Source organism: Scyliorhinus canicula, chromosome 13, assembly GCF_902713615.1.
Source record: "Scyliorhinus canicula chromosome 13, sScyCan1.1, whole genome shotgun sequence".
NCBI classification, from domain to species: Eukaryota; Metazoa; Chordata; class Chondrichthyes; order Carcharhiniformes; family Scyliorhinidae; genus Scyliorhinus; species Scyliorhinus canicula.
Genome location: NC_052158.1, coordinates 1930230 through 1943286, shown reverse-complemented (window position 1 = coordinate 1943286; position 13057 = coordinate 1930230). Strand labels below are relative to the sequence as shown.

The 13057-nt window shown below is 52.2% G+C and overlaps 1 protein-coding gene across 1 annotated transcript in view; it reads right to left on the bottom strand.

Annotated features, from left to right (window-relative positions):
• abhd16a (abhydrolase domain containing 16A, phospholipase) overlaps positions 1 to 13057 on the bottom strand; it is an 81276-nt gene that overhangs the window by 32749 nt on the left and 35470 nt on the right. The window contains exons 6-8 of the mRNA XM_038816222.1: positions 11012 to 11085; positions 7075 to 7200; positions 1829 to 1943 (exon numbers count right to left, since the gene is read on the bottom strand). Coding sequence (XP_038672150.1) covers positions 1829 to 1943; positions 7075 to 7200; positions 11012 to 11085 — 315 coding nt within the window. The remainder of the gene's footprint in view (positions 1 to 1828; positions 1944 to 7074; positions 7201 to 11011; positions 11086 to 13057) is intronic.

The window sequence follows — 13057 nt, the reverse complement described above, 5'->3', positions numbered from 1 at the left end:
TCCCACAACATCCCACCGGTCAGCACCCTTGTCAAAGTCCCTTCCGGATGTTATACGTGTCGATCTGATCGCCTCTCATTCACGGGAACTCCAATGTGGATATGGGCCCAACCTGTTCAAACCCCTCTGCCTAAGATAAGCAACCTCATCTCAGGAATGAATCGAGTGGATCTCCTCTCTGTTGCTTCATGTCGCTTTTTTTAATAAAGAGACGAGCATTGTGCCTTTAACGCTGTGAAAAATCCCAAGGCGCGAGCGATACTGGTCTCCTTATTTGATAAACGGAGCGTGGTAAACAATGAGCCACGTTGGAAGAAACTAGGTGAGATGACCAAAGGTTTGGATAAAGAGGCAGGTTTTAAAGCATTGTTACAGTGCGGGAGGGCATTCGGCCCATTGTGACGACACCAGCCCACCACACAATTGGCTTAGTGCCAACTCATAAGGTATAGGAGCTGAATTAGGCCATTCGGCCCATCAAGTCTGCTCCTTTATGGCCTCCATGTTTCTCTCCCGCCTTCTCCCCGTGACCTGGAACATTCTTCCTTTTCCGACGACAGTCTTAATTCCCTTTGGTGAGCCTCGATTGAACGTGTCCTCCGCCACACTCTCGGGCACAGCCTCGTGTTGAACGAGGAAAACGATGTGTGGAGGAGGAAACCCCAGAGCTTGGGGAAGGATTTGATTTTTTTTAATAAAAACAGATGACCGCACGTTTCTCAGCTACGCGCGGGATTCTCTGCGCCTGCCGCTGTCAATAGTCATTCCCAGTGAGGCTGCCCCGCCGGGAAACTTGCGGGGGGGGGGGGGGGGGGGGGGAGTGCATTCCCGGTAGGACTGGAGAATCCCACCCCCAGCGAACGTCCGGAAGTTTCCGGCGAGAAGTTTACAATCTAGATGCTGTTCAACCGGGAGCCTACCTTCACTGTGTGCAGTGCCGTACGGTTCGTTTAGCTTCCTGGACCGTGGAGGAGGAAAAGGGACCATTTGTACAGCACAGCCTCTGGATATCCCACAGCACCTTTACAGCCAATCCAATACCCTCGAAGGGGAGTCAGTGCTGCAAGGTCAGGAAATCCGACAGCCAATCTGTGCACGGCAACCTCCAACAAACAGGTCATTCGACACAAAAACGTGCACTGATGCTGGCTGAGGACGAGGCATCGGCCGGAGATTTCATGCAGAACTCCCTGTCCCATCTATTCGAAAGGTGACGTCGGATCTTTCATACCCATCTGCGAGAGCGGCTGAGGCCCTCGGTTAACGTCTCTCTGAAAAGCCGTCACACCTACAACAGTGTGCGCCCCCCCACCAGCCCCCGCCCCCCCCACCAGCCCCCCAGCACTGAACAGGGACCTTCCTCCTCCACCTTAATGGGTTTTTTTGTTCCGATGGGACAAAACCCTCCCACGCCACTGGGCCGTCTGTCACTTGTTCCCCGGTGTTGCTACATCTTTGTGGCAATCTCTCCCACCCCCTCTTCCACGGTGTATAATCCAACACATTTCCATCCCCTTCCCCCCCCACTCTGCAGTTCTGAAGAAGAGGCTTCGGGACTCGAAACGTTCACCTTGTTTTCTCTCCCTACGGATGCTGGCAGGCCTGGTGAGGTTTTCCAGCTTTCTCCGCCTTTGTTGCTGAACAGGTGTCAGCCTGCATCGTGCGCTGAAGTCACTGGGATGGGGACGCGAACCCACCACCTCCTGGCTCGCACGGTAAGGAAGCGCCCACCCCACCCAGGTTGTCTGGATACCCGGTCCTGATAGATAAGCACCGTCGACCCGACTCTTTACACTTCCCGGGCAGCATCCGGAGCGATGGACCTTACCTCCTCCATCAGACGAGCCTGTCCCTGTAGCAACATGGGCATGATGGCTTTCTGTAGCAGCGACACCGAGCCAGGGTACAGCATCCGGCGACCAAAAGAGTTGGCCATTAAATAGCTGTAAAAACCAACAGGTAGTGTGTTAACGGGGACGTCACTGTTAGCGGGAGGGGGGCAAGTAAAGAACTGCTCCTTGATGATATATAGAGCGCCAACCAATCTCACGGTTATTAGAATAGACAATACAAAGTGGTGAAAGTTTATCACAGGTCGCACATACATGCGCACACAGTGGCCCAGTGGATAGATACCAGGTCGAGGGGAGGGTTCCATTTTTCTTTAAATTGCCAAGTGAAAAATAGGTAAATAAAGAACAAAGAAAAGTACAGCACAGGAACAGCCCTCAGCCCTCCTGCGCCGACCATGCTGCCCATCTAAACTAAACTCTCCTACACTTCCTGGGTCCGTATCCCTCTATTCCCATCCTATTCATGTATTTGTCAAGATGCCCCTTAAATGTCACTATCGTCCCTGCTTCCACCACCTCCTCCGGCAGCGAGTTCCAGGCACCCACTACCCTCTGTGTAAAAAAACTTGCCTCGTACATCTCCTCTAAACCTCGCCCCTCAAACCTATGCCCCCAAGTAATTGACCCCTCTACCCTGGGGAAAAGCCTCTGACTATCCACTCTGTCTATGCCCCTCATAATTTTGTAGATCTCTATTAAGTCGCCCCTCAACCTCCGACGTTCCATTGAGAAAAAAATGAGTTTATTCAACCTCTCCTCATAGCTAATGCCCTCCATACCAGGCAACAACCTGGTAAATCTCTTCTGCACCCTCTCTAAAGCCTCCACATCCTTCTGGTAGTGCGGCGACCAGAATTGAACACTATACTCCAAGTGTGGCCTAACTAAGGTTCTATACAGCTGCAACATGACTTGCCAATTTTTATACTCAATACCCCGGCCAATGAGGGCAAGCATGCCATATGGTGTTCTTTTCCAGATAGCCAGATGGTGAAGGATAGAAATGGATTCAAACTTTGTCAGCTTCGGTCAGCATTTATTTGCAGAGACACACATTACAAGCGTGCGCCTCCTAACCCGACCTTCAAGTTTCAGTCTGTTCCCATTTTTAGGAGCACAAGCGAATCCCTAGCTAATGCCTATTACCTCCATGCAATTAAACACAATGAACATATTATGGACAAAACATGAATCAACCACCCGATTTTCAACAAAAGGTTGAAATCATGATAAGTGTGGACTCGCTGCCAAATTGCCTCACCATCAGACTCATAGCAGTGTGTTCCATAGAGGGGCAATTTTAGCCTGGCCAATCCACCTAGCCTACACGCCTTTGGACTGTGGGAGGAAACCGGAGCACCCGGAGGAAACCCACGCAGACACGGGGAGAACATGCAGACGCCGCACAGATAGTCACTCAAGGCCGGAATCGAACTCGAGTCCCTGGCGGCGTGAGGCAGCTGTGCTAACCACTGTGCTACCAACTGACAGGGGAGGGGAGGTCGCGTTGTTTTAGTCTGGTGCCAGAACTGTCCCGGTACAGGAAAGATTAATTTTTTCTTGAAAAGGGACTTTATTCCAAACATGTAAAAATAACAACATATAAAATATACAATCACAATCCACAATTTGGGCAGTTTTTCTCCTGTAATCCCCTCCCCTCTTCCTCCCCACCTCGCGACGAACAATTCCTCAAACAGCGTCATAAACAACCCCCATTGCAACCCAAAGCCCTCCCCTGAGCCCCTCAACTCGAACTTCATCTTCTCCAACTGGGGAAAGTCGTACAAGTCCCCCGGTCAAGCCATCACCCCCAGCGGTGTACCGATCGCCAACAGGATCCTTCGGCGGACAACTGGAGAGGCGAAGGCCACAACATCGGCCCTCTTCCCCTCCGGAAGCTCTGCCACATCCGATACCCCAAAGATCGCCACCATCGTGTCCGGCCCGACCTCCACCCCCATTATCCTGGATAACACCCCAAACACCAGCTCCCAGTATCACTCCAGCTTCTCGCAGTCCCAGAACATCTGCACATCATTCGCCGGCCCTCACCCACAGTCTCGCCCCCATTGGCCACCCCCTGAAAGAACCCACTCATCCTCGCCCGAGTCAGATGCACCCTGTGCACCACCTTGAACTGAATCAAGCTCATCCTCCCGCAGGAGGAGGTTGAGTTCACCCTCCGCACAGCCAACACAGCCCCCAACCTATCCCTCCCACCAATTCCTCCTCCCATTTATTCTTGATCCTCACCACTTGCGCCCCACCCTGCTCCCCCAACCATCCGCAAATATCTCCGATCCTAACCCCCCCCCCCCCCCCCCCCCCCCCCCCCCCCCCCAACACATCCGGAAGCAGCGGCTGCTCCAACAGAGTGGACTCCAGCAACCTGGGAAACGTCCGCCCCTCTTTCTGCGCAGACTCCCAAACTTTTGGCCCCCTTGCAGGGGGCGGCACGGTAGCACAGTGCTTAGCACTGTGGCTTCACAGCACCGGGGTCCCAGGTTCGATTCCCGGCTTGGGTCACTGCCTGTGCGGAGTCCTCCCTGTGTCTGCGTGGGTTTCCTCCGGGTGCTCCAGTTTCCTCCCACAGACCCCGAAAGACGTGCTGTTAGGTGAATTGGACATTCTGAATTCTCCCTCCGTGTACCCGAACAGGCGCCGGAATGTGGCGACGAGGGGATTTTCACAGTAACTTCATTGCAGTGTTAATGTACTTGTGAACACGAAGTGCGTGAGCACGACTGAGTGAGGGCAACAGAGGTTTGGACAAAGATCTGTAGAGGGGCAGGTAGTATTGAAGAAGCAGGCAGGCTGCAGAATGACTTGGACAGGCAAGGAGAGTGGGCAAAGAAGTGGCAGATGGAATACAATGTGGAAAAGTGTGAGGTTATGCACTTTGGAAGGAGGAATCTAGGCACAGACTATTTTCTAAATGGGGAAATGCTTAGGAAATCAGAAGCACAAAGGGACTTGGGGGCCCTTGTTCACGATTCTCTTAAAGTTAACGTGCAGGTTCAGTCGGCAGTTAGGAAGGCAAATGCAATGTCAGCATTCATGTCGAGAGGGCTAGAATACAAGAGCAGGGATGTACTTCTGAGGCTGTATAAGGCTCTGGTCAGACCCCATTTGGAGTATTGTGAGAAGTTTTGGGCCCCGTATCTAAGGAAGGATGTTCTGGCCTTGGAAAGGGTCCAGAGGAGGTTCACAAAAATGATCCCTGGAATCGGGGTGACACGGTAGCACAGTGGTTAGCACTGTGGCTTCACAGCGCCACGGTCCCAGGTTCGCTTCCCGGCTTGGGTCACTGTGCGGAGTCCTCCCTGTGTCTGCGTGGGTTGCCTCCGGGTGCTCCAGATTCCTCCCACGAAAGACGTGATTGTTAGGTGAATTTGGACATCCTGAATTCTCCCTCTGTGTACCCGAACAGGCGCCGGAATGTGGTGACTAGGGGCTTTTCACAGTAACTTCATTGCAGTGTTAATGTAAGCCTACTTGTGACAATAAAGATTATTATTCAAGAATATTTATGATGAGCTGTCGCGTGAGGAACGTTTGAGGACTCTGGGTCTGTACTCGATGGATGAGGGGGGATCTTATTGTAACTTACAGGATACTGCGAGGCCTGGATAGAGTGGACGTGGAGAGGGTGTTTCCACTTGTAGGAAAAACTAGAAGCAGAGGACACCATCTCAGACTAAAGGGACAATCCTATAAATTTAGATTACCCAATTATTTTTTCCAATTAAGGGGCAATTTAGTGTGGCCAATCCACCTACTCCGCACATTTTTGGGTTGTGGGGGCGAAACCCACGCAGACATGGGGAGAATGTGCAAACTCCACACGGACAGTGACCCAGAGCCGGGATCGAACCTGGGACCTCGGCGCCGTGAGGCGGTTGTGCTAACCACTAGGCCACCATGCTGCCCCTTCAAACCAGAGATGAGGAGGAATTTCTTCAGCCAGAGGGTGGTGAATCTGTGGAACTCTTTGCCGCAGAAGGCTGTGGAGGCCAAATCACTGAGTGTCTTTAAGACAGAGATAGATAGGTTCTTGATTAATAAGGGGATCAGGGGTTATGGGGAGAAGGCAGGAGAATGGGGATGAGAAACATATCAGCCATGATTGAATGGCGGAGCAGACTCGATGGGCCGAGTGGCCTAATTCTGCTCCTGTGTCTTATGGGAATGCTCATGTTTACCGAGCGTTGTAGGAGGCGGGAGGGGTGGGGTTTGTCGGAATGCTCCCCGGCTGCTGCTCCAGGGATGAGGGTGAAGCTCGACTTGGTGGCGCAAGACCCAACATCATTTCGGACAAAGCTGAGGTATCACCGCAGGTGGATGAATGCAGGGCGGGAGCCAGAGGAAGCACGTGTGGAATGGAAAGAAAACCGCACTGACCAGCTGGACGCTGATGTGCTGCTGAAAGAGCTGACGGAATGCTGAAAAGGGAGACATGCTGCCAAAACTTTGCCTCTTGACTCATCAGGAACAAATGTCAGGACACCAAATTTCAAACCATCGCAATTTGTAGTCGCAACAAAATCAAAATGCTGCGGATGCTGGGAGTCTGAAATGAAAACAGAAAAGGCCGGGTAAGGCCAGCAGGTCCGGCAGTGACTGGGGAGGAGAGAAACAGGGCTAGTTTCGAGTCCGAACGGTTCTTCTTCAGGGCTGAAGAGGGATAGAAATGCAACGGCTCAGATAGTTGGAGGGGTTGGGGAAGGTTAAAAATGTTATGTTTTATTAGTGTCGCAAATAGGCTGACATTAACACTGCAGTGAAGTTACTGTGAAAAGCCCCTAGTTGCCACATTCCGGCGCCTGTTCGGCTACACAGAGGGAGAATGCAGAATGTCCAATTCACCAGACAAGCATGTCTTTCGTGGCTTGTGGGAGGAAACCGGAGCACCCGGAGGAAAGCCACGCAGACACGGGGGGAACGTGCAGACTCCGCACAGACAGTGACCCAAGCCGGGAATCGAACCTGGGACCCTGGCGCTGTGAAGCAACAGTGCTAATCGCTGCGGTGCAGCTACCAATCAGAATACACTTGCCTTCCACTCAGCACTCTCTTCCCATGCAGTAGAAATTGTTGTTCCCTTTACTATTCTTCCAAATTGTCCTGATGAGTGCAATGTGGAAAGCTTCGTCAGTATGTCTCTGTTTTCAGCAATGTCAAGTTTGAAGGCCAGATCGCTGTGCGGTGATGGCCGTACCTGACAATGTGGCAAGGGAATCTGAGAATTTGTCCGACAAAGCTGTCCGGCGTCCCCCTGTACTTCAGCTCCGGCTTCAGGAGAGGAACCCCGGTCTTGGACACCTTTGTCAATCGATGGTCCTTCCTGGAACACAAAGAAAGGGAGACGTCAGCCGGTGTGAAACGACAAGTGGTTAGGAGCAGCAGGAGGAGGCAACTCAGTCCCTCAGGACCAGGTCGATCTGTATCCCATCTCCAAACCTGTCACAAATTTACCGTTTTCATGTTTTCAGTTGAGGCACAGCCCCCGCAGCTATTGACACGAGAGTGTCCTAGATGTTTACAGCATGGAAACAGGCCCTTCGGCCCAGCTGGTCCATGCTGCCCAGTTTCTATCACTAAGCTAGTCCCACTTGCCCGCATTTGGTCCATATCCCTCTGTACCCACCCTGCCCATGTAACTGTCTAACTGCTTTGTAAAAGACAAAATTGTACCCCCCTCTCCCACTGCCTCTGGCAGCCCGTTCCAGATGCTCACCACCCTCTGTGTGAAGAAATTTCCCCTCTGGTCTCTTTTATATCTTTCCCCTCTCACCTTAAACCTCTGCCCTCTAGTCCTAAGCTCCCCTACCTTTGGGAAAAGATGTTGACTATCTACCTTATTGATGCTCCTCATTGTCTTTTACAGTGCCACCAACACTTCCTACACATTTTCGTGCCGTCTCTCCGAGCTCCCACCTATCACTAACTCTGCTCCCCCCCCCCCACAACAGTATAACACCCATCGCCTGTCCACCTCTCTTTCGCTCTGAAGAAGAGCCACGTGGACTCAAACGCTCTCCACAGATGCTGCCTCACCGGCTGGGATTTTCACTGCACTGTTCTGTTTTGATTTCAGATTTCAGGCTTGCGCAGCTTTGAATCTATTCGGTGACCCACAGCCTCCGCTGCTCCCTGGGGAAGAGAAAACCACAGACTAAAGACCCAGGGAGCGGGAAAAAAATATCCTCCTCGTCTTTTGTCTTAAAGGGGCAGCCCCGGGGCCCCGTCTGCCCTCTGACCTGGATGTAAATGAGCCGAGGTGCTCGGTATTTCAAAGAAGGGTCGGAATAGTTAACCTGGTGTGCAGGGACTAATATTTATCCCTCAAACTATAAAGAAATAAGTTGAGTAAGGAGACCTCCTGCTGATTACCTCGTACCGTTCCACCCCCCTCCCCCAATAGCTGCTGAATCAGTATCCCTCCATCTTGAGCATCACTTGGAGGAAGCACTGAGGGTGGTGAGGGTGCAGAACGTACCCTGGGTGGGAGACTTCAATGTCCATCCTAAGGGACTTGGCTGCTGGGCTGGGACTGCGACAGCCAGGGAACACAAGCAAGCGGAAATTCACAACTGACGCTCGTCCTCACCAATTTACCAGCCGCCGTTTGCGACAGGAGTGACCACTGTGGGACCGCAGACATTGAGGACACCCTCCCGTCCCATCGTGCTGTGCATCGCTGCCACCGTGGTAGTAGGGATGGATTCAGAACAGACCTTGCAGGACAAAACTGGGCACCAGGGGGCAGTGCGGACCCTCAACCACCACAATCTGGAACGTCAGTGTACCCTCCACTCAACCATCACCACCAAGCCTATCGTAGGATCGATTACCAGGACCGATACGCCCCCCCCAAAAAATGAAGTGCTCACCTAGTGAGGGTGTGCAGGCTAAACAGCAGAAACACTGACCTACGGCCAGAGCTAAGCGATCCCACGACTAACGGATCAGATGCCAGCTCTGCAGTCGTGCGACCATCCACTTGTGAGTGGCGGTGGACAATTGAACAACTCACTGGAGGCCCACTTACCTAACCTGCGAATCCATGGACACTAAGGGGCAATTTATCATGGCCAATCCACCTAACCTGCACATCTTTCGGGACTTGTGGGAGGAAACCGGAGCACCCGGAGGAAACCCACGCACACACACGAGGAGAACGTGCAGACTCCTCACAGGCAGTGACCCAAGCCGGGAATCGAACCTGGGACCCTGGTGCTGTGAGGCAACAGTGCTAACCACTGTGCCACACTGCTGACTGGAACGATCCATCCTCCGCTGCTCTCTGCGGAGGGGAATTCCAAAGTCCCTCTGGGAAAAGACATGTCTCCTGATCTCCACCTTAAAACGGGAGCCCCCTTATTTTGAAACTCTAGTTTCAGACTGATGAGGGAAACGTATATTTTTCAATAAGGCCGCCTCTCATTCTGCTAAAGCCCAATGAGCACAGACCTCTCCGTGTGAGACAACTCCTTCATCGCAGGGGTCATCGAGGTGAACCTTCTCCCAAATTCCTGTACAAACTCCCAGCGGCATTGCTGATTGATCTCCCACTTGGGCTTTGTGGAATGCAAGTTTCCCCGCCCAACAGGGAACCATTAGCGGGTTTGAAATGCCGAGCCAGACCGGGGCCGGACATATCCTGGGCTGGGACAGTTGTTCGGTGCATCATAAAAATACATTTGCCTTGGTAGCCAGCGTCCCCCTGGAATGTTACATTGGCAGCGAGGATTGATTCCAAAAGAGGTGCCCGGTGGGTGACCCACCTCGGCCTCCTCTGGAGCTTCCGTAGCATCGCAGATGCCAGTCTTCAGTCGATAGACTCCCCGTCATATCAAGAAACTGCTGAAGGCACTGGACACTGCAACAGCTCTGGGCCAATGCAACATTCCAGCTGGAGCACTGAAAGGCCCGTGCTACAGAACTGGATACATCCTTAGCCGAGCTGTTCCAGTACATCTACCTGCCAATGTGAAAAATCACCCAGGTAGGTCCTGTACACAAAAATAAACAGGACAAATCCAACCTAGTCCATTGCCACCCCATCAGTCTCCTCTCCATCATCAGCAAAGTGATGGAAGGGGTCATCAACAGGGCTATCAAGCGGTGCTTATTCAGCAATAACCTGCCCATGATGCTCAGTTTGGGTTCCGCCAGGGTCACTCAGCTCCTGACCTCATATCATAAGACAGTTGAACTAGTGGCTATGTTATACGTTCATCTTTTACTCTTGTTATACATCACCAGTTCTCAGGGTTTTACTTATAAATCTGGTGCCTGTAACTCATTGGAGCAGTCAAGGCTCAAGGAAAATACACAAATTATTGTTAATTCACTTATGATGGGACTCCGGGGTCTGTGGGGCTGAAATTGACCGCACACTTGACCAGGAGGTTGTAACACTATCAACCTCCTGGGGTTTACCATTGACCCCGAATCTGAACTGGACTAACATATAAATACTGTGGATGCAAAAGTAGGCCAGAGGCTGTTATTAATTCGCCTCCTGACCCCCCAAAGGCTATCGAAGGCGGAAGTCAGGAATGTGAAGGAATATTCTCCACTTACCTGGATGAGTGCAGCTCCAGCAAAGCTCAAGAAATTTGACCATCCAGGACAAAGCAGCCCCGCTTGATTGGCACCCCATCCACCCAACATTCACTCCCTCCACCACCGATGCACGGTAGTAGCCGTGCGTACCATCTACGAGATGCACTTCAGGAACTCACCAAGGCTCGCCCAACAACACCTTCCAAAACCGCAACCTCTAGAAGGACAGGGGCAGAAGATACCTGGGAACACCACCACCTACAAGCTCCCCTCCAAGCCACACACCGTCCTATCTCAGAACTACAGCACTGCTCTCTCAAGGTTGCTGGGTCAATATCCTGGAACGCCCCCTCCCTCAGCTCTGGAGGTGGACCTACAGCAGACAGACTGCAGTTCGGGAAGGTGGCTCACCATGGGTAAGAAATGCTGGACCCGCCAGCCGTGTTCGCAGGCCACGGTGATCACGGTGCCACTGATGGGATCTGACTGTGCCCAAACTGACAGCTTTTGCTGTCGGGCACTTTGGGGTGCCCAGACTGTGGGAGCGGCGCTGTGCGCAGACGCAAGTTCTTTCTTACACTTACTGGCTGCTGACCTCGTTCCAAATGAAGTCTTCGGGCCAATGGTTGAAGTCGAAGCTGTAGGCCGCCAACCTCTTCTGCAGAGACACAAGGAAGAAGATGGGACTCACTACCACAAGTCGTCGAGGCAGAAAGCACAGATTCGGCGAAGGGGGAAGACAGGAAGGTACACTTTGGGTCCCCCCACTCAAAGTCAGAGGAACGTCGGAACAGGAGGAGGCCATTCAGCCCGTCGAGCCTGCTCCGCCATTCAATACGGTCACGGTTGATGGGACATTTCAATGTCTTGTACACCCACTCTCCCCCAGAACTCTGTACATTATTGTTCATCAGAACTCTATCAACCTCTGCTCCAAACTTACTCAGTGACTGAGCTTCCACAGCCCTCTGGGATGGAGAATTCCAAAGATTCACAACCCTCTGTGGAAAGATATTTCTCCTCGTCTCCATGCTAAGTGGCTTCCCTCTTATTTTGAAATTGTGCCCCCTGGTTCTAGACTCGGCGAACAAGAGAAACATCTCACCTGCGTCTACCCCCGTCCATTCCTTTCAGTAGCTTTCAATGAGATTGCCTCTCGTCCTTCGAGGCTCGAGAGAATACAGGCCCAGTTTGCCCAATCTCTCTTCCGCTGTCCCCGGAACGAGACTGGTGAACCTTCACTACACTCCCTCTACGGCAATAATATCCTTCCTGAGGTAAGGGGACCAACACTACACACACTACTCCAGATGCAGTCTAACCACGTTGCTGTACAATTGGAGCCAGGCCTCCCTACTCCTGTACTCAATCCTCCTGTGATAAAGGCTGACATTCCATTCGCCTCCCTACTAACTTGCTGCAACTGCATGTTAGCCTTCAGTGACTTATGGGCAAGGACATCCAGATCCCTCTGTACATCCACACTTTCTAATTCACAGAACTGACAGCGTGGAAGGAGGCCATTCAGCCCATCGAGTCTGGACCGGCCCTTGGAACGAGGACCCGACTTTAGCCCACGCCACCACCTCCCCCCATAACCCCACCTAACCTTTTAGACAATTTTGCACGGCCAATCACCTAACATACACATCTTTCAACTGTGGGAGGAAACCGGAGGGAAGCCCACGCAGACACGGGGGAAGAACATGCAAACTCCGCGCAGACAGTTACCCGAGGCCAGAATTGAACCCGGCATCCCTGGAGCCGTGAGGCAGCGGTGCTAACCGTTCTGCCGCCGCTCCACCCCATTCTTTACCGTTTACGAAATACTCTGCACATCTGGTCCCTCCACCAAAGTGGGCAACGCAAAACTATCAACCTCAGATGTAAAGTTAACAACTGACGCAACATGAGCTACTTCTTCCAGAACGCCTCCAATCCCTTTGCCTGTGGAAATGTTTCTTCACTAACTTCATTCCCGAAAGGACTGTTCTTGATATTTGTGTCGTGAGGCGTAGATTTCTGCAGCCAGCGGAGATACTTTCTCTCCATCTGCCCTATCTCTTCCCCCCCTGCGTCATCGTGGGCCAATTAAAGAGATAATCGACAGCGCGAGGATGCAACTAAGGTTAGCCGGGCGGACTCTGAGGAATAGGAGAATTGTCCGACGAGATTAGGCCATCTGGAAAAGGGTTTAAATTCACTGCTATTTCGGATTGAGTGGAGGCGAAACATCAGCACCCAGAGGGCTCGCAAACCTTTGGAATTCCCTCTCATGAGGGAGCTGTGGATGACCACGTTGCCCGGATGGCCGAGTGGTCCAAAGCACTTGAAAATGAAAAATGAAAATGGCTCATTGTCACGAGTAGGCTTCAATGAAGTTACTGTGAAAAGCCCCTAGTCGCCACATTCCGGCGCCTGTTCGGGGAGGCTGGTACGGGAATTGAACCCGCGCTGCTGGCCTGCCTTGGTCTGCATTAAAAGCCAGCGATTTAGCCCAGTGTGCTAATCCAGCCCCTAGGCTTAGACGTAAGGTGTGTGATTCTATGCCTTTGGAACCCTGATGAATTCTGGACCCTTTCGAGGGACGTGGGTTCGAATCCCACTCCTGACAATCCCCTGGTGTTTTC